The sequence below is a fragment of the Eublepharis macularius genome, chromosome 13, assembly GCF_028583425.1.
Source record: "Eublepharis macularius isolate TG4126 chromosome 13, MPM_Emac_v1.0, whole genome shotgun sequence".
Lineage (NCBI taxonomy): Eukaryota > Metazoa > Chordata > Lepidosauria > Squamata > Eublepharidae > Eublepharis > Eublepharis macularius.
The window spans coordinates 7,514,592-7,540,035 of record NC_072802.1 but is presented as its reverse complement, the minus strand read 5'-3'; the positions used below and the strand labels follow the sequence as shown (position 1 = coordinate 7,540,035).

General features: G+C 45.8%; 1 protein-coding gene across 1 annotated transcript in view; it reads right to left on the bottom strand.

Annotated features, from left to right (window-relative positions):
- Positions 1 to 8,934: 8,934 nt before the first annotated feature.
- LOC129341321 (ras-like protein family member 11A-like) overlaps positions 8,935 to 25,444 on the bottom strand; it is a 31,401-nt gene continuing 14,891 nt past the window's right edge. The window contains exons 3-4 of the mRNA XM_054996448.1: positions 14,183 to 14,265; positions 8,935 to 10,270 (exon numbers count right to left, since the gene is read on the bottom strand). Coding sequence (XP_054852423.1) covers positions 9,803 to 10,270; positions 14,183 to 14,265 — 551 coding nt within the window. The 3' untranslated portion in view covers positions 8,935 to 9,802. The remainder of the gene's footprint in view (positions 10,271 to 14,182; positions 14,266 to 25,444) is intronic.

The following is a 25,444-nucleotide window of genomic DNA, read 5'->3' as shown; positions in this document are numbered from 1 at the left end:
CTGTTTTTGTTTGTCCTTTTTAAAAAAATGTCAGCTGCTTCGAGTCCTGAGTGTGGGAGAAAAGGAAGGTAAGAACATCTAAACAAACTAAACAACTGGTTCTCCAAGAGCAGCACTCGATTTTTCCTCTTTTGGCCACTTACCAGAGGGTTTGGGGAATAGAAGAAAGAAGCTGTTTTGTGTTGTTTTTTAAATTGCCAGTTAAGTAGTTAATTAGCTGGTTATTTTGTGCACTCAGGCGTGGGGCAAACGTGTGGACTAAAAGGGAGGGAAGCCTGTGGAAACGATTCCTGCGTGTGTGTGTAGGAATTCCGCGGAGCAGAGCAGGCCTCGCAGTCGCCCCTGCTCACCCCCTGCTGCCTCACACAGACAGGCTGCTGTGAAGAGAGACCCACCGGCTTCAGCTAAGCCACCCCACCCACCCCACTTGCAGTTTAGCCGCTAGGGCTGCCAACTCACAAGTTGAGAAATCCCTGGAGATCTGGGGTTGGGATCTGGGAAGGACGGGATCTGGGGATGAGAGTTACTTCTGCAGTGTATGATGCCATAGAGTATAATGCCACCCTCCAAAGCAGCCATTTACTCCAGGGGAACTGATCTTTGTAGTCCAGAGATCAGTTGTAAAACCAGATCTCCAGGCCCCACCTGGATATTGGCAACCCTAGCAGCAGCCAGGCACCCAACTCCCAAGGCAGCCAAGTCACTTAGATGCGATGCTAGGCTGTGAACAGCCTACCCCTTTGTCCGTATTTCGGCGTGATCCATGGCTCTGAACCACCACAGTTCTTCATTTCAGGTCAGGTGGGTGAGCTCAAATCATTTCCCAGCAGTATGTAGCAGTAAGGGAAGCAAGCCAGGCTCAGTGCTGTGTAGTGCAAGTGGACGGCAGAGGGGAAGCCTTCAGCAGAGGCGACCAGTCTAGAAGGGATCGGGGGGAGAAGAACTTCGTGCAAGTGTGACTGTGGAGGGGGTGACGAAAAAGAGGAGGTGTGGAGTTGAAAGAATTCCTGCAACCATGTGGGGAGTAGGCCTACACATCGGGATGAGAGAGAAAGCATTAATACATAGGTGTCTGGGGGAGTGGAGGGGATCTCTGGCATGTACCTTACTGTAATAAAAAATATTCCAAAGCAAAACTATTGAGCAGTGCTTGTGTGTGGGAAGGGAGAGCTACGTTGATCTGTTCCTTAAAGGGACAGAAGTGGTCCTCGGTGTGCAGTATTCAACACATTCAAAGGCCTTTTCTGTATCCATAAACAAGATTGCTCATTCATGTCTTGATTTATTGGTCAGGCATTGTATCAATTGTGTTTTATATTTGTAAACATCTTTCTATTATTTTCAGAACTTGTTTGGTCTCATTTAATATAATTGCTAAATAATTTATTCGGTCTTTTTGCAATTACACAAGTCTAAATCTTAAAATTGAGATGCATTCCCCATTGCAGCAGCCCAGTTAGTGTTATTGGAGTGGAGTATAATCTGCAAAAGTTGATGTCCTTATATAAAAAACACTTTTGTAAGAATATTGGGTGAATCCCCAGCCTAATTTATTCTGGGGTATGAATTATGTGATCTTGAGAAGAGGGTGTAATCTCTTTTTGTCAGGCTGAAAAGCCTCCAGGGTCTGTCCAGTGACTTTTAGGCAGTATCTGCTAAAGAAAAGAGGCACTTGGGGAGTATAGCACCCACTCCACAAACATGTACTCTGTCCATATAATCAAAGCAGCAGAAAGATGGAAAGCTCCTAGCAGGGCCTAATATTGGAGGGACAACAGTTCTGTCTTAGGATGCAAAAGCCACAGGTTCAGTCCTAGGCCGTTTCCACATGGCTTACCTGAAGCCGGGCCATGCCGCAACGTTGCGGATTGTGCTGGGGAAAACACGAAATATCGCGTTTTCTTGCGCGAGTTTTGCAAGATGTCGCTCCCCTGCTCCCACCCTTCTCTGCCTGCCTCCACTCACCTGGCTGGCAGGGGGGAAAGGCAGGGGAACAGGCCTCCTGGGTGAGCTTCGAGTGTGGCACAACATCACTCCCGGGAGTAATGTCATCATGCAGGGCCTGGGAGCACTCCTGCACCGGGCCAATTTGGGCCCCAAACCACCCAGTGTGAAGCACGGGAGCACTCCCCGTATCATGTCTGTGCCCCATCCATGCCATTACTTAATGCTGACCTATTGTTTGCTGACCTGTTGTTTCTGAACCAGTTTCATGCTATAACTTGATGTCACATTGCCAATGCTATAACTGTTTCCTTTCACAGGCTTATTGAAGCTCCAGGTGCCTTATCTAAAGGACTGTAGAAACTTTCAGTGCTTCTGACCTTGTACCCTGCTCACTCCCATGCACTGCTATGTCTCATCTTTGATCTCTTGCTTTCTCAGTGTCTCGACTTGATAGTACAAATATGTGAGACGTTCTCAGGATGAGTTCGTGCCAAAACTCCTGTTTCACTGTTGGGAGGGGGAAGGAGCAAACGTGTGTGTTAAGAGGAAGGATTTCCCCACAGGTCACTATTCCTGTCAACCTCTTCTTACTGCTTAGATGCTTACCTTGCTTCTGAGTAATTCTGTGGACATATCTATGGAAATGATCTGATTTCTGAATAAAGCCATTTAACCAAGAGCCTGAATTTCTTGATGCAATGGTACAAGGATCTATCTGCCACAGCCTGTCATCCATAGCCTGACACCCGGGTCCTGCACAATGACAGAAGTGATGCCATCGCACCTCACCAGGAGCATCCCACCACACCAGGAGAGTGTGTGAGCAAAGTGCATGCACAATGGAAAAAGAGGCCCCCTCACCCCTGCCAGGATGGCAAGGAAACCTGACAAGCCCAGTCACAGCAGTCTTGTCTTAAGGTTATCATAGCCTAGAGCCAATTCTAGAATGGAAGAAAGATTCCTGGCTAACAGTAATTGGCAAAAGAACACTCCCGGCAACCATTCTAACCTGCTTCACCAACAGAAAGGCTCACCTCATCCAGGGTGGGTAACACACAGTGCCACTCTAAGCAGAATTACACCCTTCTAAGCCCATGGACTTTGTTTGATAAATGTCCTTAAGAGGCACTGTAATTTTGCCATTACTCTCTGGGGCACAAACCATCTTAACTGGTCTGCCGTCTTTGTGAGAGGAGGGTGAAAACGCCAAGGGTTCTACCACTAATAACGACTAGACCTTGACAAAGGCCTCACCCATCTGTGGTGCTCTCAGCCCTCAAAGGGAAAAACACAAGTAGCAAAAGACAAGATTTCTGCCTGCTCTGTGCGCATGGTTGGGGACAGTCCGTTTTGACCGGCAAATCTGTTCAAGGGGAGAAGTAAACCCTCTCTTTCCCTCCTTGCCCAATCCCAATCAAGTACCTGTATGGCTTCTATTCGCAGTTTTTAAATGCTGACAGGATCCCCTCACCGAACTTCCAAAGTCTCATTTAGTTTGACTCCCAGGGAGGCAGCAAAAATGAGCAGCTTTATTGAGTTCCTTGTGGGCCACCACAGGTGGCTGGTTGGCTAGGCTTGGTTGGTTGGGACCTCATTTGAGCAGGCCCGGTTTTCTAGGATTTATGCTATGTCTTTTGGAGACAAGGTTTCATTTTTCCACAGTGCTACCCCCCGCCCCAAATACCCCCTGGCTTTTGGACTGTCATCTTGCTACTTTAGCACTTGGGAGCCTTTTGTTTACGCTTAAATGCACGAGAATGGTGTTGCTGGGACAAATATTCTCTTCTATTGTCTTTGGCCTACGGTATGTACTGGCTTGCCTCCAAGTAGCTTGGGGATTAGAATCTTCTTTGGTCAAAGGAACAAAGAAAATTCTAAACCAGTTTTGCTACACACTTCACATGTTTGTCATGTGTTATGATTTAGGAAAAACATAATCGTTCCCATATTTGCCTTTTGGATTTCTTCTAGCTACATTTAATTACCTTTCCCCCTCTGGGGTCAGATACTTTGCCAGTTTGATTACTTTCAGTGAAATTAATGTGCCCTTTTCTGGGAGCAAATTAACATATACCAGATATTCATAAACTGTGTGCCCCAAGAGAACAGGTAGAGTCCTGCAAGAAGTTGGTTAATGGGTTAGCCCCAAGCACTAGGTGCATCTCTGCCTGATTTGCTGCTCTGGTTTTGCATCCTTTTGATCAGCCTCATGCAGGAGTGTGTTCTTTCTCTGTACCCAGTGTAAAGGATAACTCAAGTCTCTTAAGATGAGATGCCTCGGCATGTGTTCGTCAAGTGTAGGGAGATGCAATGTTAGCTGGGAAGTGTAGCTTTAAAAGCCACTCTTGAAGGCTCTGTCAATTTCACCTCTCCAGTCTAAAACTGTGTGGGATCGCAACAATCAGAGGGCAGCGAGGATTGGAAATGGGCTGGAGCTGCCTGCCAGAGCCAGGCTTGGACCTGGAGAGGTTATAATGGGCTGAAGTTTCCCTTCTGGCATTTCACAGCCCCTTCACACAGCTCCAGTGTACAGCAAGCCTTGACCCTGCCGCCAGCGCTGTCTTTTTAAACAACCCTTCCTGGCTAACATTGCATCTCCCGTCACATGCCCTTTATGTGTCAGATGTCATGTGTAGAGATTCTCAGTCACCCCCAACTCAGCAGATTCAGAAGAGACTGCTTGGAATGAATCCTTCTCTCAGCATGCCCCCTTCCAGTCTAGAGGCACACCCAGATCAGGGAGTGACGTCAAACACTGGGAAGGAGCTCCTTCGTGGGCGGGTCATTCTTACTCTTCTACATTCTACAAGACAACCTTGTTGTTTTGCAAGAGTACAGTATGCCTCCAAGGACATCAGCTATCAGCACTTTGGAAAAACTTGACTTAAATGGTGAAGAAATGTTAGTTTTGATTTGGCGTAGTAGTCTTCACTAAGATATAAAGAGATTTTAGAGAAGAATTTTATTTCATCTCCTGAGTAAAAGCCCTAGCTTTACAAATGTAATCAATATGAGCCCCAAAAGCCATGATTTAACTTGAAATTTTGCCGTGAAATCCAATTATATTCAGCCTGATCCACCATAAAAGACAGTTAAGCCAAATGACTTGGACTACAGCAAGCTGAACTCCACTATGGGACAGAAGCTGGATTCCTGCACATTTGATTAGCTCAAGTCTACATCCGAGTACTAGTTTCAGGTGGGTCGCCATGTTGATCTGCAGTAGATGAGCAAAGTTTGAGTTCAGAACCTCCTTATAGACCAACAAAGAGTTTCCAGGGTATAAGCTTTTGAGAGAGAAACTCTTTTGGAGCTTTAAGGTGCTACTGGACACGACCCTTTCTTGCCCAAATATTAGGACTTAGGGTCATCCAGTGAAGGTGATTGGCAGTAGGTGCAGGAGAGAAAAACTAATTCAAGGAACTCCCACACTGCAGGAGAACAGGCCGCAGTTGGATCCTGCCGACAGAGGGAGGAGGGGAGGAAGAAACGCACTGGAGTCCCTTCAGAACCTGCTTCCCACACGCAGAGGGGGCTGGGCTTGGCTGCAGCACGGCAGTTAAGCGGGTGGGCTGCAAATCAGCACTCTGCCGGTTGGAGTCCTACCACTGCCTCGGGTAAGCCGCTCCTCTCAGTCCAGCTCCCCTGCTGTATTTTGGGGATAATAGTAACACTGACTTTGTTCACCACTCTGAGTGGGGCACTAATCTGTTTAGAAGAGCGGTATATGAGTGCAGTTGTTACTATTATGCACCAAGCCTGTCTTTTTAATATTATCATCACATTACGGATCTTGCACATTTCAACCCTAGTCTTTCTACAGTCTGCTCAGGCCCAGACTGGACCTGGGAAGTGATGCCAGTCGCCTCCTGGGCCACTGAGAGCAAACGAAGCTGCTGTGGAGGACTGGGGCCTGCCCTCTTCATTGCACTGTGGTTGCTTGGATGGCTTGAGCTGGAGAACTGGCCCAGGGCTTGCCAGTGGGACTCCTCAGTAGATGGCCATTATTGGCACTCAAGCTGGCCATCACCAAAAGAAAATGGGCCGGAAGGCTTTGCATATTTTTAAAAAAGAGGAAGGGAGGATTTTAAATGCATGCACCAATTGTCCCTGTTTGTCTCCACTTCCTCTGACTCCATGGAAGCTAATCAAAGGACAAGTAGCCTAAGCTGTGGTTTGTGTGGTGAAGGAATTTCTTGTGGAAATATCATGAAAGTTCTGGCCCTTACAGGGACTTTAAGACAAACCGAAACAAGCCAGGTAACTGCCTTCCTGAATCTCTGTGTGCTGCTGACTTCAAGAATGGGAGGCTGATGGAAGCCAGGCTTAGTGATGAGTCACGCTGCTCTGGGATAAGCTCCTGGCAATTCCTTCCCAGGGATTAACTCCGGCTGCAGGTCTGAGCATGAAAGAGCCCATGGCTCTTGATGAGCACGAGCGGATTAGCTCGTTAAAGATACTTGCAGAGTTGCTGGTTGCTCTGCAGGCTGTTGGCAAGCCAGGAGCCAGCTGAGCCAAGCCCATGGGGCAAGTTCGGATGTTAAAACGGCCATGTTGAACCGAGTCCCCCCTGGTACTGCCAGCGCTGCCAAGGCTGCTTGATTCAAGCCACCAATGACGACGACGGATGTGAGCTTGCCTCTTGCCTCTTCCTGTGGCCATGGGGAGAAAGAGGAAGTGCACACAAGATCCTGCTAGAACCAAAGCCAGCAGCTGCCAAGTCCCAGCAAGGCCGCCTTTTTCTTCTTCTTTTCACGCAGGCATTTAACCCAAGCAGGACCAGAGGAGCAAAAGCTGAATGGCGAGAGGCCTCTTGGTCCTTTGGCTCTTAGCCCAGGGCTGCTAACATGGGGCCTGGGGTGTTCAGCTTGGCCAGCCCAGTCCAGCCCAGCTTGAGTTGTGTTTCCTTTGGTTGTCTCTTTATTATACGATTTTATAGTTTGGTACTTTTTGTATTTTTTTGGAATCTGCTTTGGTTCCCTCAAGAGGGGAAAGCAGCCTTAAAATGTCCAAATGAATCAACGGACTTCAAAAGGGCTAGCTGAGCATGGGGGTCCCTGCAGGGCTGCCAGCATTGCAGAGTCATCAGGCGGGTTCTATGACACCCCAGTCCATTTTACGGGCTCAGTTCACAGCTCACTCCATCACAAAGGCCTGAGGCACACAATGACATGTTAATCACAACATTCCCTGTTAGCCATGCCTAATTCAGATGCCCTGGCCATGCCAAGTTAATTGGAATAAGGAGGTCTCACTTCTTATTTCAAAAGACACCCACGGTGTGCTTCATAGTAGGTCGCTGGGGCTTGAATTGGACCGATCAAGGACAGTGTCTGGGATCCACTGGGGGAGCTCCTGTAGACATCTCTTCTGACACAGATGGCAACAGGCTAAAATTCAGCTCCTGGACTGGCAGACCGAGGGGAGTCTCTGGATCAGCCATTCCTAGTGTAAAGAGCAGGCGCCAGGTCTTCAGCTTTCCTTTCCAGGGCCCCTGTCGTCTCGCTGGCAGCCAACTTGGGTTTAAGTCTTCTTCTCGGGATAAAAGGGATCTATCAAGTGGGTTGTTTTCTTACTTTTGCCGTGTGCTGAATAAGTCCATTGATAGAAACGCCACTGCGGATGTTTCAATGGTATTGCTGCAGAATTTTTTTCTAGCAATGGTGCTACAGAATAAAAACACAATAAAAGACATGCTGGCTCAGACTGAAGCTCTGCCTAGCCCAGCACTTTGTTTCTAGCAATGCTGAACGGGAGGTCTCTGTAAAGCCAACAGGCAGAGCCTGACTGAGAGGGACGCCTAGTTATTTAAACGAGGCATCCGGTAATCAGAGACAGGCTCTGTCTAAACAGGATCCACTTAGCCATCATGGGCTGTTATTCGGTATGAACGCAGGCTTCCAAATCTCATTAGCTTGCCGCTCTGGATACTCCTTTGTAGGCTTATCCTTCAAAGAAAAATGAGCTGGAGCTCAGGTTGTCAGCCTGGAGTTCTCTTGGAATTACAACGGAGCTCCAGATAACAGAGATCAGTTCTCCTGGAGAAAGCAGCTGCTTTGGAGGGTGGGGAGTCTATGGCATTATACTCAGTTAAGGTCCCTCCCCAAACTCCACCCTCCCCCGGCTCCACCCTCCCAAATTTCCAGGAATTTCCCTACTCAGAGCTGGCAACAACGCACATGCAACACCATCAGTCAGATAGATCTTTAGGTTTCAATTTGCAAAGGTCGAAAACCTGTTTGAGAATGTGGCTGCTTTTGCATTTTTGAGGAAGGGCCACTTAGCCAGACATTTTAATGATACAGGGATTCAAGATAGCACATTCAAGATGGACAAAAGGAAGTGCTTATTAAACAACACATTGTACACTTATGGAACTCTCTGCCACTGTGATGCAGCAGCTAAAGTGTTGGATTAGGATCTGGGAGACCCAGCCTCAAATCTTCACTCTGCCATGGAAGCTTGCTGGATGACCTTGGGCCAGTCACACACTCTCAGCCTAACCTACCTTACAGGGTTGTTGTGAAGATAAAATGGAAGAGGGGGAAATGATGTAAGCAGCTTTGGGTCCCCATTGGGAAGGCAGTCAGAGTATAAATGAAGTAAATAAATAAATGGGATTGGATGATAATGGCTACTAGCTTAGACCACTTCAAGAGGAGAGGAGAGAAATGCATGAAGAAAAGGTTTATTACAATGCAATCTTGAGAAAACCTTTCAGGGAGTAAGTCCCATTGTCTAGACTTGAGTAGGATTCTAAGTAGACCTGCTTAGGATTGCACTGCTAATAACTATTAGCCAGGAAGACTTCATGGGTACTCCATGTCTGGAGGCAGTACAGCTCTGTTCTTTTAGTAGTGCTTTATTGTTTTATTAATAAGAATAAAAGGGCAGAGAGAAAGAAAAGAAAAGAAAAGAAAGAACGAACAAAAGGAAAGGAAGGAAGGAAGGAAGGAAGGAAGCAAGGAAGGAAGGAAGGAAGGAAGGAAAGAAAAAGAAAGAAAAAAATCTTCTGGAGGCAGTATAGTTCTGAATGCTGGTTTCTGAGGGGCAGAAGCAAGAGGAGATTTCAGCCGCTGTGCCCCTGCTGTGGTTAGAGGGCATCTGTCCAGCTCCTGTGAGAAGTGCAATGCTTGGATTAGGTGACCTGTCATCTTGCTGGTGGCATTCCCTATGAAACAAGAGCGACGAGCCCACCATCAACAAGGCTACCAAACTGGGCTGTTCACGCCTGCAGCCTCATATCTACATTCTAATCCACTTAATGAATTTGTGGTAGTTGCTTCACATTGACAAACCAATAGTTGCAATTATTAGGTGAAACGCACGGTCCTTGAAACTGGCTTCATGTGTATACAAAATTGCCAGCGTCCAATAAAGAATGACAAATACTTATTCATAGATTTCTCTCCCAGTCCCTTAAATTGTCTGCAACTCTTTCAAATGATTAATTTCTTTAATACGGCAAAGGACAATCATATAAATGGAGAAATCTATATGTGAAATTCTAGAAAACAGAAAAAAATGGAGCAGAGGGCAGGGGCAAAACCAACAGACAAAACAGCATTTGATTTGTTGATATGTGCCTCTGTCCTGCAAATTAGGAGGTCGTGCTTATTTAAGCGGTGAAGAATCTGCTATCACCTCTCTTCTTAAGTTACGTCTGTCCCCCTCACCAACAGAGACCTCTTTACCAGAAGGGTGCAGCTTCCAAAGTTTACCACCCACCTTTGGGGCCTCCTTGGCGTAAAGGAAAGTTATCACACAAAACAAGGATGCTGGCAAAGAAACATCATAAATAGGTATAAATACGAATCGTCTTCTCTCGCCTCTTCTCCCCTCCCACCAAGATACATCAGAGTGTTGTGGCAGATTTCCCTTTGGAAGACAAAGCCTGTTTGAGCCGCCTTTTCAAATCCTGCATGTTTGGGGATTTGGGTCGGACGAGATGGAGTCCTCTTCGTTTCTCCCCGTTGCAGCTGCCAATCATCCGGCTCAGCTCCTGGCAAAGCTGCTGAAAGGCTCTGTGCACCTCCTCGCAGTTCTCACGTGCAGACACTTCTGAGTAGGTGCAGCCCAGTTCGTCAGCCAGCTGGTGGCCTTCTTTGGTAGACACCTGCCTGGCTCGCAAGAGGTCTCCTTTGTTGGCCATCAGGAGCAGTGGGATGTTGGCATTGGGGTGGATCTTGCGAATGTGCTGGTGCAAGGGGCGGATGACGCGGTAGCTGTCGTAGTCCGTGATGGAGTAGACAAACACAAAGCCATCGGCCCAGTAGATGGAGCGGTTGATCTGTTCCTGGCAGCAGACACCATCACCCTCGTCCTGCCATCAGAGCCAAGAAGGATGCATGTTAAAATAAAGCAGGCCTGCTCAAATGACACCAGGCCCCAATGTCTACTCATCCACAACACCTACATTTTGCCAACACCTGGCTGGGAAATTTCTGGAGATTCGGGGACAGGGTTTGGGGGACGGAGGAAGCTCAGTGGGACATGATGCCATAGAGTCCACCCTCCAAAGCAGCCATTTTCTCTAGGGGAACAGATACATCTTGCATGAGCCTGGGCCTTCAGGCTACCATCATTAACATGAATGGAACTCCATTTGCAATGAAGGCAAGGCCCTCTCTGCACCAAATACCCATTGCCCATGCTTGGAACTGTGGCTGTCTACTAGGGTTGCCAGCTCCGGGTTGTGAAATTCCTGGAGATTTTGAGGGTGGAGCCTGGGGAAGGCATGATTTAGGAAGGGAGGGACCTCAGCATGGTACTGCCGTAGAGTCCACCCTCCACAGGAGCCATTTTCTCCGGGGGAACTGATTTCTGTCAGCTGGAAATGTAGGAATTCCAGCTCTCCAGCCACCACCTGGAGGTTGGCAACTTTACCTGAATTTCATACTCAACAGTTCATCGCTCGGCTGCCACTCCATTTATCTCTAAGCTGCCACCAAATGTTCTTGTTGGGGCTGTGCAGCAGTATGGACAGGACTTCAGGGGACGTACCATGTGGGAGCGTGGCTGGCTTGTGTGGATCGGCCACTGCAGGGATTCTGTTCCAACCAGGCTCTATTTATGAAGCAGGCTGAAGGCTGGAGCTCACAAAGCACCTGACACTGTCACAAAGATCAAATCTAAAAAAAACTGCCTTCCATTCAACTCCTAGAATCCCTCTTACCGCACCATTTTAATTGAATAGCCCAGCTGTAGAGGCAAAGAGGAAGGGGGAAATGAAGGAGAGAAAGAAGGCAGGCCTCGGAAGAAACAGGGCAGGAAACATCCCCGAACTCACCCTGAGCCCTTTTGTTAAGTCACTTTCATCCCTACCTCAGGGGATCTCTGATATGCACTCAGCATTTCTCTCTGCCTAATCTTGCCTAGCCCTAACCTGGACAGCCCAGGCAAGCCCAATCTTGTCAGATCTCAGAAGTTAAGCAGGGTCAGCCTTGGACAGTAATCGGGTGGTAGACCTACAAAGCAGATCAGGCCTACTGTGCAGAAGTAGGCAATGGCTAATAACTTCTGCTGATCTCTTGCCTTGAAAACTCCAGCAGAGGTTGCAATAAGTCAGCTATGACTTGAGGGCACTTTCCACCTCCACCAGTCTTTTGCTTTCCATCCCACTGAGCTTTTGCCAGAGCACCCTGTTCTGCTGGTTTCTGTCCTGCCACCCACCAGTTCTTCCAATCCCCTACAGCCACTTGTCCACACACCCTCAGATGGTATCACTAAAACCTAAACAAAAGGAATTATATAAAGATCCCTTTTGACACCTGGATAGTTTAAATATCCAGACAACCTTCTCATGGCTAAGGCCTAATCTTTCTAGATAATTAAAAAAGAGTGATGTGCTATTGTTTATTAGAAATGGGGGAGGGGTACTTAAATGCTCACACACCCACTGTCAAGAATAGAATATTTGGTTAATAACGAGAGACATGATTTGCATTGGTACATCTAAATGGGAGAAAGAACCACCGACTGATTATCAGTACTATGGAGCAGATCTAGAGAAAACAGCAAAGAAATGTCCATTGGCTCCTTCAGTTACTGGAGGAAAGGGAGGCAATAATTCACATGGAATGTGGCAGAATGTAAGATAAGGTGCTCAGAAGTTATTTTTAGAGGACATGTCTCCTTAATCCGTTTAATTTTAACCACACACACAAATAGTTACTGCTTCTTGGCCAGCAGTTCATCAGCCAAAAGCCTCCCTTATCTCACTATTTTTGTCTTTTTTGTTTAAAAAAAAACATTTTAGGCAAATCTTTTACCTGACCAGGTCCTTGGAACTCCATATTACAGCAAAAACAATGCCATTCCAGCTCTCTTTACGAGACACCTAACCGTGGGCCCAAATGTCCCAGCAACCCTGGGTCAAAGTGAGAAACGATTTCTGCATCCTCAGCCAGGAGTTTGACCTGAAGTTTTTCTAGGCAGCTGAAAAGTGATGAGTCATTTTTGTTCCTAGTGTATGTGCACACACACACACACACACACACACACACCAAACCGACCATAGCCTTTGATGAAACAAGGTTTGGAAGATTTTGGAAACCTACAATACCAGAGGTAATACATTTTAGTGGAATAATAGAAGTGAGTAAACACAACAGCTGTAATACCCCTATCGAGTCTCTCCAAGGCCCTTGGTAACAGAACCCAATATTCTTTTTTCAAAAACAAAAGGAAACTGTAGGAAAGCTGCCTGCATATTGAACCTTGGGTAGGAAGTGACCAGTGGAAGGAGAACTTTGGGTGAAAGGCAAGTCACTGAGCGGTTCTGATTACTTACGGGGATGTGAGGATTTGTGAGAAAGGGACCAAGAGGGAGGAGGGAAGAGAATACTTGGGGAGAAAGGAGAGGGAGGGGAGAAGGAAGAGGACTCAGCAAATCTTGCATCAAGACTGGTGCCAGAGGAAGCCGAAAGAAAAGATAGAACTCAAGTTGGTGCCTAATTTCTGACTTCTTTAATATAATTAAGGGCTGTCAAGTTGCAACCGGCTCACGAGAACGCTTTATAGGGTTTTCAAGGCAAGAGGGAAACAGAGGCAGTTTGCCGTTGCCTTCCTCTGCAGAACGAGTGTGTGCTTCCCTGGAAGTCTCCATCCAAGTGCTATCCACGACCAGCGCTACTTTGCTCTTAAGGTCTTGTGATCTTGGGCTAATCTGGGTTATCCAGTCTGCTAAATTATACTTATGTGGGGGAATGAGAAGCTATAACCTGAGCACGCTAATTCCCCTTTGGAAGTGCCATTTTATGAATTAAATCTATCTGTAGCTAATCTCTACTCTTTTCATCCAAATCTCCCTATAAGCAGATGGCTAGCACTTCAAGAAAATATTTTCTAGGTCAGCCCGCTTAAGGCTTTGCTAGTTTTCTATATGCAGGATGTTTTTTTAACAAATAAGGAAGCATTCAGAAGTGTGAGTTCCATCTCATCACATTCTGAAGTGGTTCAGATAGCCCAGGCAAACCTGATCTTGTCAGATCTCAGAAGCTAAGCAGGGTCAGTCTTAGTTAGTAATTGGATGGGAGACCTCCAATGAAGACCAGGGGTGCAGAAGCAGGCAATGAAACCACCTCTGTTAAGTCTCTTGCCTGAAAAACCCCAGCAGGGGTTGCTATAAGCTGACTACGACTTGACAGCACATTCCGCCACCACATGGTCCATTCTACCACCTCCTTCCCACTTTATTCACCTGCATGTACAACTCCAGCCTTCACCATATTTAAAGAGAGAGGAGGTATACTTGTAAAAACATATTGATGCATCTATTTAGTTATCTGACTATCCAACAAACTTTTATCCTGCTCTTGTCTTACAATCCCTAGATCAACTTACAATAAAATTCTCAATTTAAAACATCAAAGTGTAATATATTGCAACAACGCAGCAAAAACTGAGAGTGAGATACAAAATCTGGCAGATGATAAATACACACAATCGCTAGATGCTGCAAAACAAGACTTCAGTACTGTGCCTGTTAACTTCGACCTGATGCTTGCTGGAGTTGTTTTAAATGCCAGAAAAGAGGAGGTATAAAATGAACTTTCTGAGGAAGACAATCCCACACTGTTGGGGCGGTCTCGCATCATTGTCACCTGCTGTACGTCCAAGCAGAAGAACACAGCTCAGAACTTCTCCAGCAGTGGTGGACTCAGATGCTAAAATGGTAACCTGGAAAGCCTTCAGCCACATTTTGGAACATCTAAAGGTTGGGCAGCCATTTTACCTCCAATGAAACAAAGGGGGTGTCCTGCACCTGCAAGGAGATCTGCTCTCCGTCGATGGTGAATTTCCTGGAATACAGAGCACCTAGAAGAAAAGACAGATCATAATGGAAACACCAAATGCACAGCAAATGTTCTACCCTCTGGAAACCCTCTGTGCATCTGCAAACACCAAATGCACAGGCCAATTAGGCAAGTGCTTGGACTGCTGAAATTCCCATGGTACATGACTCAGCTATAGCACCATTTATATCACTGGAGGAGCAAAAGTCCTACTCTGTACCCTTAGAGGACACATAGATAAGGACAGCCTAACAGTTTATTGGCTGGGTGGTATTCCCAGCAGTCTTTGGGACATGAATGAGAGGCACCTGATCTCAGCTGGACATTTGGGACACACAAATACAGTGGTAAATGGGAGGAAGTAGAGACTGGACAGACATTACAATCAAGAGCAAGAAAACAGTGTCCCTGTCAAGTGGGGAATATTTAATGTGCTATTTGTTATGCTCAGTTTATGCTAAGACATGAGGGTGGTGAGGATGGTTAATTCAATCTGGGCAGTAGAAACTACCTCTGCAAACCACACTCTCTGTACCGTGCAAAGGGCAACAAAGAAAGTCCTTTGCATATGCTGGAAAATTGCACTGGCCACTTGGATAATATACTGGGCCAGTTGGATAATATGGGGAGACCGCCTCTCCCCATATGTGCCCCAGAGGACGCTCCGATTGGGAGAGAAACACCTATTGGTGGTCCCTGGCCCCAAGGAGGCCCGCCTGACCTCAACCAGAGCCAGGGCTTTCTCGGTCCTGGCCCCAGCCTGGTGGAACTCTCTGTCCACTGAGACTAGGGCCCGGCAGGATGCATTATTTCACCGGGCCTGTAAGACAGAGATGTTCTGCCAGGCATATGGTTGAGGTTAGGGCTTTTTTTCTGGGAAAAGAGGTGGTGGAACTCAGTGGTGGAACTCAAGACTGCACAATGACATCACTTCGGGTCAGCTGGAACAAGGGGGTAGTTTTTTAAAGTTTAAATTGCCGGCAAAAATGGTCACATGGCCAGTGGCCCCGCCCCCTGATCTCCAGACAGAGGAGAATTTAGACTGGCACGGAGGGCAATCTAAACTCCCCTCTGTCTGGAGATCAGGGTGCGGGGCCACTGGCCATGTGACCATTTTTAGGAGCTGCCGGAACTCCGTTCCGCCACGTCCCTGCTGAAAAAAAGCCCTGGTTGAGGTCAGGCCTGCCCTCCACCAGCTGAAAAATGAAAAATGGAGAAGTATAAAATCTGAATCCCTCCCTACTAAGGTTGTCCACCACTTTATTGTGTCAAGTTGTCTCTGATGCTATTGATTGCCACCATCTGAATGTATATTTTATATCCGAATATATTTTTTAACAATCTATGTATGGTTTTAACTGTATAAATGAATTCATAATGTATTTTAATATGTTGTAATCTGCCCTGAGCCCTTCATGGGGAGGGCAGAATAGAAATCCAAAGACATTTTTTAAAAAAAAAATAATAATAATAGTTGAGCAGCAAAATGTCTATGAAGGAGAGTTCAGTATACTGTAGGGAGGGGAATGTACTGTACATCTCATATTCCCCTCCCACACCATGTCCTCTTTTCCTTCTCTGCCCCCATAGCCTTCCCCCACTTTCCTGCTTCCTTCTCTCCTTCCCCCTTGCCCTTGTCTGTCCCCGTTTTCACCACTCCCCCTTCCACCCGAGAAGCCTCTCCGATGGCCCAGCTGCAGGGTGCTGGCTGAGCCAGGCCCATTGCATGGTGTGGAACTTGCAAGGACTTGCAGAGAGGATTTCACTTTTCCCTGGATCCTCCTCCCCATACTATTTCCACTTTTCTTCCTCCTGGCAGCCCCCATATGCTCACCTTTCTCTATTTCCTTCTCTCCTTCAAACCCATTAAACAATTTACCTTTTATCTGCCCCCCATCTTCATATATATTTACTAATTTACTTCATTTATATATTGCCTTTCTCCACAGTGGAGACTCAGAGCAGCTTACATCATGCTCCTTGTTTCCATATTATCCCCACAACAACCCTGAGAGGTAGGTTAGGCTGAGAATAAGTGACTGGATTAAAGTCACCCACTGCCACAGCAGAGTGGTGATTTGAACCTGGATCTCCTAGATCTCCTCTGCTAACTGCTACACTACACTGGCTTTTGCAGAGTGGCTGCTGTTGAGTAGTAGCAAGCAGCCAGGCCTGGGTGAGTGTCATATATGCCTCCTGCGTATCTGCCATGACTGTATATGGGCTCTGCCTCTGGTCTCGGAGAGTATGGGAAGTTCTTTATTGCTGCAATGCCAGCAGGTTATCTCGCAAATGTTTACTTTCTCTTTCTCGCTCCGCTGAGCCAGTGTCCTTGACTGCCAGCTGAAACTGGCTCGAAATGTATCCTTCTTGAGAACCAAAGATAAGTTCATCTTTCTCACTGTCTGCTCTAAAACAATGTCTCAGTCCAACACCCCCCCCCCCATTAACAGTCCTCTTTCCCAAAGGCAGGAATATCCCCTATAACTAACACTGCTGGCCCCACATACATCACTTCTGCCAATTCCACTGTCTGAGCACCTTGTACTGAATGGCTCTCTAATAAGGTTACCTCACCTGGAACACCTGAGTGTTAAGTGTGGAGGACTTGGGGGAATCTAACTGCCAGGGACTGACAGTGAGTCATAGGGTTGCCAGGTCCCTGGGGGAGGGGTCAAAACCAGGGTATGGGGGGCAATAGGGGAGTCACATGGAGGGAGTCAACAAAGAAGTGATGAGTTGTGCCAGGGGGCTGCTTGAGTAAAAATCAACCCCAAAGGCACCAGAAATGACATCATTCCTGATGCAACATGGGAGTGAGCAGAGCTGCTTTGGAGCACGGGGGAGCATGCTTCGCCCCTGCCAGTGTGTGTCCTGCACCTTTCTTCCCCCTGCCAGGGGACTGACAAGCCTAGTGAGTCAGGCAAGTCATGCGGTATTGTCACTGGTGGTTGCTTGTGAGCCTGGCCTCCACGAGTCCTCCCTCAAAGGCCCAAACAGCCCTGGAAAGAGCCCTGCTCCCAGATCCAAATGACCACAGCTGGGCAGGTTTTGCCCTGTCCTAAACATCGTCTCTAACTGTAGTCCATTCATTTGTTTGACAGAATTCAGTGGCTTCTATTCTCTTCTGCCGCAGAAAGTTACAAGCAATGTTGTCAACCTTCAGGTGGGGCCCGGAGATCTGGAATCGCAACTGATTTCTAGATTACAGAGATTCATTCCCCTGGAGAAAATGGCAACTTTGGAGGGTGGATACTGTGGCATCTTTCCCCTGCTGAGCTCCGTCCCCTTTCCAAACTCTGCCCCCACCCAGACTCTGCCCCAAATGTCCAGGGATTTCCTAACAGGAGACATCAACCCTAGTTACAAGCTAGGGACAGGCTGTGCGTATTGCAATTCAGCAAGATGGTAAGCCAGCTTCCAGCCTTTGTCAAGCCACATGAAGGCACCCACGGAAGTTGCCCAGGCAACAGCAGAGCCAGCAAAAGATGCCAGGAAACGCAAGGCGAGGCAGGAGTTGCAGAGAGATGAAAACTTTGGGAGACCAATTAGGCAGAAAGAAAAGATGCCTCTGCAGCCGCGAAGGTGAGAGAGGCTGAACAGAACATATTTATCAGCAATAGTCCATGACCTGAAGATTGTAGTGGCCTCTCTGGTCTGGAACAAGGACACCATGTTATGCAGCCCAAGACAGGCACCATGTGCTAGGCTTCTTGCAGCACTGCTGAAAGATCCCTTCAGGGCATTCAGCTGCAAGTCAGTTTGCCAACCAACCTGGAGAAAAATAGCCTGTCCTTTGAACAGAGGCATAATGTGTGGTAATGGCAAAAAGATAAATGGTATTACCTAGTAATGCAAAGAGATAAATGGCATTCTACTAAGCCTCTGTTGGCAACTGGCAATCCTAGCTGTAAGCAGAATTGAAATGCTCACTTTCTACAGTATTCCCTACAAAGATTTCCCCCATGCACAGCCCTACTATATAATTATTTCAAAGGGAGACCCTTTAGCAAAGGATTCACCCCTCCCCGCAATGTTCACGTTGTGTCTTTGTTTTCAAATTAATTAATTACCTCTTATTCTCTTGTAGCTTTCTGGTACTCTTCAGGGCATTAGCAAATCAATTGTCAGTTCTTGCTCTCTTAGGGAGGCAATGGGCTTCAGAACTGCCTTTCATTTTGTAGCTATTCAAAAACCACTGCTCATTTTTATTGTATAGGATTATAATAGCACAATTGTGAAATAACAATTAATTAAAAAAATAAAACAAGCAGTGGCTTTATTTGCCTGGAATACTAAAAGTACTCAAATTTATCTCCAAACAAGAGGTAAAAATGACTCATGAACTTACCCACCCAGAGAGAAACGGGAAATTATTGATTAGACTGAAAGAGGACGGAGAAGGGGGAGATTTAAAGGGGTGGTAGTGTTTAAAAGCCTCAAAAGTATGACTGTCTACATAAGACAGCTGAGTGCTGCAATTTCATTTTAAAATATCATCACAAATCGGGTGTGAAAAAAAATATAGGGAAGCACTACAAAAAACATCAAAGGGCATCTGGTTGCCAACAAAGTTGTCTGGATGGCCCATGAAAACGGTGTGAGCAAATAATGGCAATTCCAAATCAAATGGCTAATGTGGTGCCACTGTGTGAAACTGAGATTCTTCAGCATGTCAGTTTTCTTCTGGAAAGCATCAAAAAAAGAAAAATCCAGGTACTTCTAGACATTAATCACGTTTGGTCCAAGTCTCCAGCAGTTTCAAGAACACTCCTCTGTGGTCACTGACCGTACCTCTGCTCTAGCCATTGTCTGTTTCCCATCTGGAGGGCTGGAGGGCAGGTTGCTTAATGAAAACAATATGCTGTTCCCCGCCCTAATTCTCTAGTGGCAGATCACTGGCATCCTTGCGGCTCAGTCCTAGGTATTTCTCTTCCGAGGTCAGACCCAGCGAGCTCACTTTTGAGTCCACCGGCAGAGGACGAGGCTGCTGGAAGCCCAGCGTGGTGCACTTTGGCCTGTGGAAGAGGCAAGTGGATGCTGCTGCCAGATTATCATTAATTGGCCAATGAAGGAGAATTGGCTTTTGTTCTGTATGTCCCTACTCTTGTGCTTTTCATGTCTCATAAAGTTGTCAGAGCCATCTTCTACGGCAGAGCTCCGGTACTTTTTGTGACTAAATCAGCGGTCGAAATGTCAAGGGCAACCCTCTTCCAGAGCTGCGTCTCCATGCTGGGGGCAAACGTCATCTGAACTTCTGCTTGCAATGCACACTACCACGGCTGGACAAAACAGAAAGTGGCGATTCTGTGAGCTCCTTGTGTCACAGGAAGGCACCACCAGCCATAGGCTGAATCAAGAAGCAGCTAAAGCAACTGCTCCACTGTATTAAAATACCACTCTTCCACAGTCTGTAAAAGCCACGAACAATCCTTGGAACCTCAACTACAAACCAGAAGCTTTGGGCTGGGGTAGGGTTTTTGCCCCTAGCTGGCACATGCTCTTTTCACAATAGCAGCACAGCACCTCTTGCGGCCAAAGGGCTTAGACCCTCCCAAGGCAGCAAACATCAGGAGTACTGGCACCTTCTCTCTTTTTTTTAAAGAAAAAAAACACTGGGTTGATATATAAGGTATTATCCATAGGTGATACACATAACACACACAGAAATATTGTAAATTTTGTGCAGGACTTGTGCCCTGAAGCATATAAGCAGCCAATAAGGCTACCAACAGACTTACAGAAAAATTTCCTATCCTTCAACAAAGGCTTAATGTGTGGACAGCAGAAGTTATTCATGGCATGAAAGTAAATAACATCACCTGGTCAATAATATACCATTAAATCTCTATTAAAGGGACAGGACGTTTCTTTTCCAGGCCTGCTGGTAAACCTATTAGGTGGTGTAGCTCTTTCAAATCTGTTGAATCACATTCCTCTTACCTTATGCTAGTCAGCAATCTGTCAGATAAGCCGCAGCATATCTGTCATGGTCGTGTTTGATTCCTGTTTCAGTGATGTTCTGTTCTGCCAGTGTTCTTTGTGTTATCCTCTGAGAGTATACAAAGGTGCCCCTGTGCTGAGAGACTGCTTAATTGCTTATCTTGCATATTTTTTAGTAACAGTCCCTGGCCTGGCAGAGTGACCTTGGAGTCTAGCAGAGACTGCACCAACTGTCTGAAAGACCTAAAGACTGTGGAATGCTTATGCTTTCCTCCCTGTATTCTCACACTTTGCATGCTCAAACTCTTAACAGACTTTCCTACACTATTGAGGGCGGGGTTTTGACCTATAATTCCCTTAGCTTTAGTTACTAGCCTCATTCCAGCCAATAACCCTGTACAGCTATCTTGATATGGGTATACTTATCAATAAAGTATAACTTATACACAACGAGTGATCCAGTGAAGTGCTTTAGGATACCTGACAAGACCTGACACAATCTTGCTCCTGCTTAAGTACCAGCTGAAGCTTCCTGTAACAGGTTCTCTTGCCTGTGTCTTAACTAAGCTTCCACTACTCCAAAGGAAAGATTTATCTTTTCTTTTGAATAGTGTTCAGCAATTAGTTCAAGACCTGTCAAGCAAAATTGTTCTTTGAACCATTTGCTTATCAGTACATTTATTTGTAAAAGGTTCTTTATTGCTTTGCTGCTTCTAATCAAAGTACTCAGACACCTGTTAGAGTTTATTTCTTTTACTGAAAATACACTCTATTTTTTTAATGAAGCAAGTAGTTAAAATATATGATTATTAATATGTCCTACAAAAATAGAACACAGAAAGGCAATCAGAATTAAATTTGCTAACATTTCCTAACTCTTAAGTTTAAAAATAATCAGAGTTCTTATGAAATGCATTAAGATTTTCATAGCCTACATTGCAAAGATAAGAATCTCACCTAATCTTCATGAGATCTCTTCCAATCAGAACTCTAACTCGTTATCTAGATTAGCATGTTTTATAGGTTATCATATGCAAATATCTAAGATCTTTTCACGTAATAGCATAAGCAAACTATGATTGGTTTAATGCTTCATTGAATATTCAAAATTTCTATTGTATAACCTTCTAATTAGCCAAAAATGATCTTATAGCTAACTTGCAAAACAAAGCCATAAATCCATGAGAAATGACAGGAAGAATTAAGATACTAGATCACTATTGGTCCAGTCTCTGATAAAGAAACATTAATCTAGATAGAATCCACTATTTTTAATTAGCTGTCAAAAGATTAAAGCACACCTGTTTTAGTTACCTAACACTCTAAAAAATGCATAGAGTTCATGAAAAGTTTAAAAGTTCACCATTACTAGCCATTACTATGTATGAGCTTAGTAGATTAGTATAATGTGCTTTAATCTATATTATTATAACATCCAAGCAACCTTCAAAGATAGCCACAGATACAGGGCAGTATAGGCAGCCTGTATCTAATCAGAGTAGAGATACTTCTGACCCAATCTGCAGAAAACCCACTGATGCCTCAAACTAAGCTGGCCAAAAGGGTGACAACATGCCACAGAGAAAATCCACATTTCCATCTAGAAGTAGAGACTTAATAATCACCTTAAGCTGCTACAAACCTCTTCAATAGTTACATGGCAGGCAGAAATTCAGCAGGCAGTTATCTTCCTGGCAAAGAGTGCCACCAGTGAAAAAAGTTCACTTGCTTAAGTTTTTCCTTGCTATCTACTGTATTCCCTAAGGATCATGCTAGTTGGGGTGGGGTGGCTCTGTGCATTTATTCTCATGTCTGCCCTATTCCTGTATACAGTGTGTATAGACAGAAATGGAGTGACATTCCCTAGTGGTGGTGAAAAGTGCCATCAAGTCATAGCTGACTGACTGTGACCCCCCTGCTGGGGTTTTCATGGCAAGAGACTAACAGAGGTGGTTTGCCATTGCCTGCCTCTGCAACCACTGTCTTCTTTGGAGATTACTAACAAAGGCCAACCCTGCTTAGCTTCCGAGACCTAACCTAATGGGATTAGGCTTGCCTGGGCTATCCAGATCAGGAAGCATTCTCTTGTATACTATACAAAAAGCAGTGAGGTGGTAAGGGCGCTCTGTTGCTTAAAGCAGTATTTCTCCCAGCCCAGGCTCAACCAGACTTAGGAGGAACGAGAAAGAAAGGGTAGACTTGAAATCCCTCACCTCTGCACTTTATGTTAAAAAACAGATCTCCCAAACAGTCATTTTATATGTGAATCTACCACCACACGGCTGCTTTAAGACACCTAGTTTGAGAGCTGGGCTAGAACAGAGGTTAAGTACAGATCCAGAAAGCCCCCAGATGAAGTCTTTCCTCTGCCATGAACTCATGAGTTGGCCTTAGGCAAGCTGCCTTCTTAGTCTCAGACCCCCTCCTGCAACATGGGGATAATATTGGTCTACATTACAGGGCTATTGTTAGCATTATAATTATTTGCTGCTTTGTGGTTTTATGGTTACCTTGGATTTTTATCCTCAGTTTTGGTTTATTAGCACTGGTTAACACTTATTTTGCAGCCTGATGCTATGCTTTAGTCTGAATTAAGATGCAGAGATGAGTCCTGGGATTGCCAAGTCTGGGTTGGGAAATTCCTGCAGATTTGGAGGTAGGTAGTGGGGTTTGTAGAGGACCTCAGCGGATTACAGTGTTAAAGAGTCCACCCTCCAAAGCAGTCATTTTCTCCAAGGGAACTGATCTATGTAGTCTCGGGAGCAGTTGTAATTCCAGGAGATCTCTAGGTCCTACCTGGATGTTGGTAACCCTAGACATGATCTACTGGAAACAGTGGCCTGTAAGTATTTAAACACTGCAAGTAGTTGTTAGTGTTGTTAGTATTATTATTGGCCCGCTGAAAGCATGAGTGAGGAATGTCTGTTGACCTGCTGCTTTTCAATCTGAACTGAGAACTGTTCTTCGGAGTGGCTGGGGAGTTGGCTGCCAACTTCTGGTATGGGCCTTCCTTTCCCAGCCCCTCTGAAATCACCATGGCTCATGCTCAGAGGCACTGTGGTTTCCATACACACCAGATCAGCATTCACTTTGAGGGAACACACTTTCCCATTGGGAGTGGCCCTGGAATAGGGTTGCCAGCCTCACCCACAAGTTGTTCCCACCACAAAACAACATCAATATCTTACTCTACTTCAGTAGTTTGTGAGGAAATTCAGAAAAAAATCCTGTCAGAAAAGGCCACTAGATGAAAGAATAAAGAGGTACAGGGAGATACTCAGGCACCAGAAGTGGCTGGTGAAGAAAATCTTAAGTCAGGAGTTGGAAATAATGAGAATGAAGGTTGAATTGGCAAGAATAGAGGCAGAAAAAGAAAAAGCCAGGAGTGAAGCAGAGAAAGAAAAAGCCAGGATGGAAACAGAGATAGCCAGAATTCAGGCAGAAGATAGAATGGCTGAGAGAGAGAGGCTGACAGAGATCATGAAAAAGATATGTTTGCTTTAAAGGTGCAAGAAATACAGTTGCTGGCGGAACTACCAATTCCACACAGAAGTGAGGGAATCTCCTCAGTAGAACAAAAGACATTTCCCTGTTATCAAAACTTTTTATTTAGTTTTGAAATCTAGAAGAGCCTCGTGGTGCAGAGTGGTAAGCTGCAGTACTGCAGCCCAAGCTCTTCTCATGACCTGAGTTCAATCCTGGTGGAAGCCGGGTTCAGGGAGCCGGCTCAAGGTTGACTCAGCCTTCCATCCTTCCGAGGTCGGTAAAATGTGTACTGAGGTCGGTAAAACTCTCAGTAGATGAACTGAGGGAAACAAAGTAAAGACTTTCCAGGAACTGAAGGACTTGATGGGGCTGGAGCAGTTTTACAGGCAAGCCCCTTCCCCGTTAAGATGGTCCCTGAGGGATAAAAAGCTTCAGACAGTGGAGGAGGCCGCTAATATACTGGATGAAATTGAAGGGGACATGGGAGGAAATTTACTACAACCCCCCATCAAAAAGAATAAAGACTGGGTCCCCCCAGGGAAATTTGAACCCCCAAAAACCAACTCAGCAAGGCAGGGCACTCCAACAACATTCAGGAGGGGGGGGGGTGATTACTTGCTATCACTGCCAGGAGGAAGGCCACATAAAATCCCGGTGTCCTCAACTAAACAGGGGAAAACTCTACCACAGTCAAGCTAACACAGTTGACAACCTTAAGAGAGCAGAGGCGGCTGCTGAAAAAACTGCCCCACAAGAAGAACATCCTGCAAGGGTAATGTAAGTATGGAAAGCTCAAAATGAGGTAAATAAGGATTACTTGGAAGCTGTGGAAGTAAATGAGAAGATAATAGGCTTGTAAGATACTGGAGCTGAGATTACATTAATTAAACCAGAGTTGGTGAAGCAGAAACACTATTTGCCTGGGCAGACATGCAGTATCAAGAGGATAGGAGGCCCAGAATTCAAAGTAGCCCTAGCAGAAATCCCAGTCAAATACTAAGATTTCCAAGGGACTTGGGTTATGGGAGTGTGGAAGGACTTAGACATACCTATCCTATTAGGAATTGACCTGGCATCACAAATATGAAATGAAAACAGAATTATCAGAAGTAGGCCCCAAGCTCCAGAGCAACAGACATTACCAAACGAGCAGCAGACAGTGCCAGCAGAGCATGGTTCTAGGGAAGTTGATACATGGTTACAGGGACCTCAAGCTGAAGAATGTATAGCTGAGCGAAGAACAGCGAAGATGAGACACTGAGCAACTTGTGGGAGAAAGCAGAAGCAAGCACCCAGTAACTAAGCCCAGAAAACCCTTGTGTGTTCAGAGTCCTGGAACAGAGGCTGTACAGACTGTCAATGAGGTGGAATTGTGCTGTCATCTGGGAAAAGAGAAAGCAATTGGTGGTTCCCAGACGGTACCGGCTACAAGTATTACAGCTGGCCCATGAGACATCCATGGCTGGACACGACATCAACAAGACCACAGAGCGGGTGCAAGGGAGATTTTATTGGCCAAACACTGGCAAGGACATCAGAGCTTTCTGCAAATCTTGCGATCTTGCGATGTTTGCCAACTGGTGGGAAAAGCACAAGACAAATATAAGGAGCCTTTGCAACTGATATCTCTAGTGACAAAGGCCTTTGCAAAAGAAGGAGTGGACATTGTAGGGCCTATCTCCAGAGCAACCAGGCGAGGAAATAAATACATCCTGACCGCTGTAGATTATGCTACTAAATACCCGGAAGCAATGCCTTGACAGACATTGAGG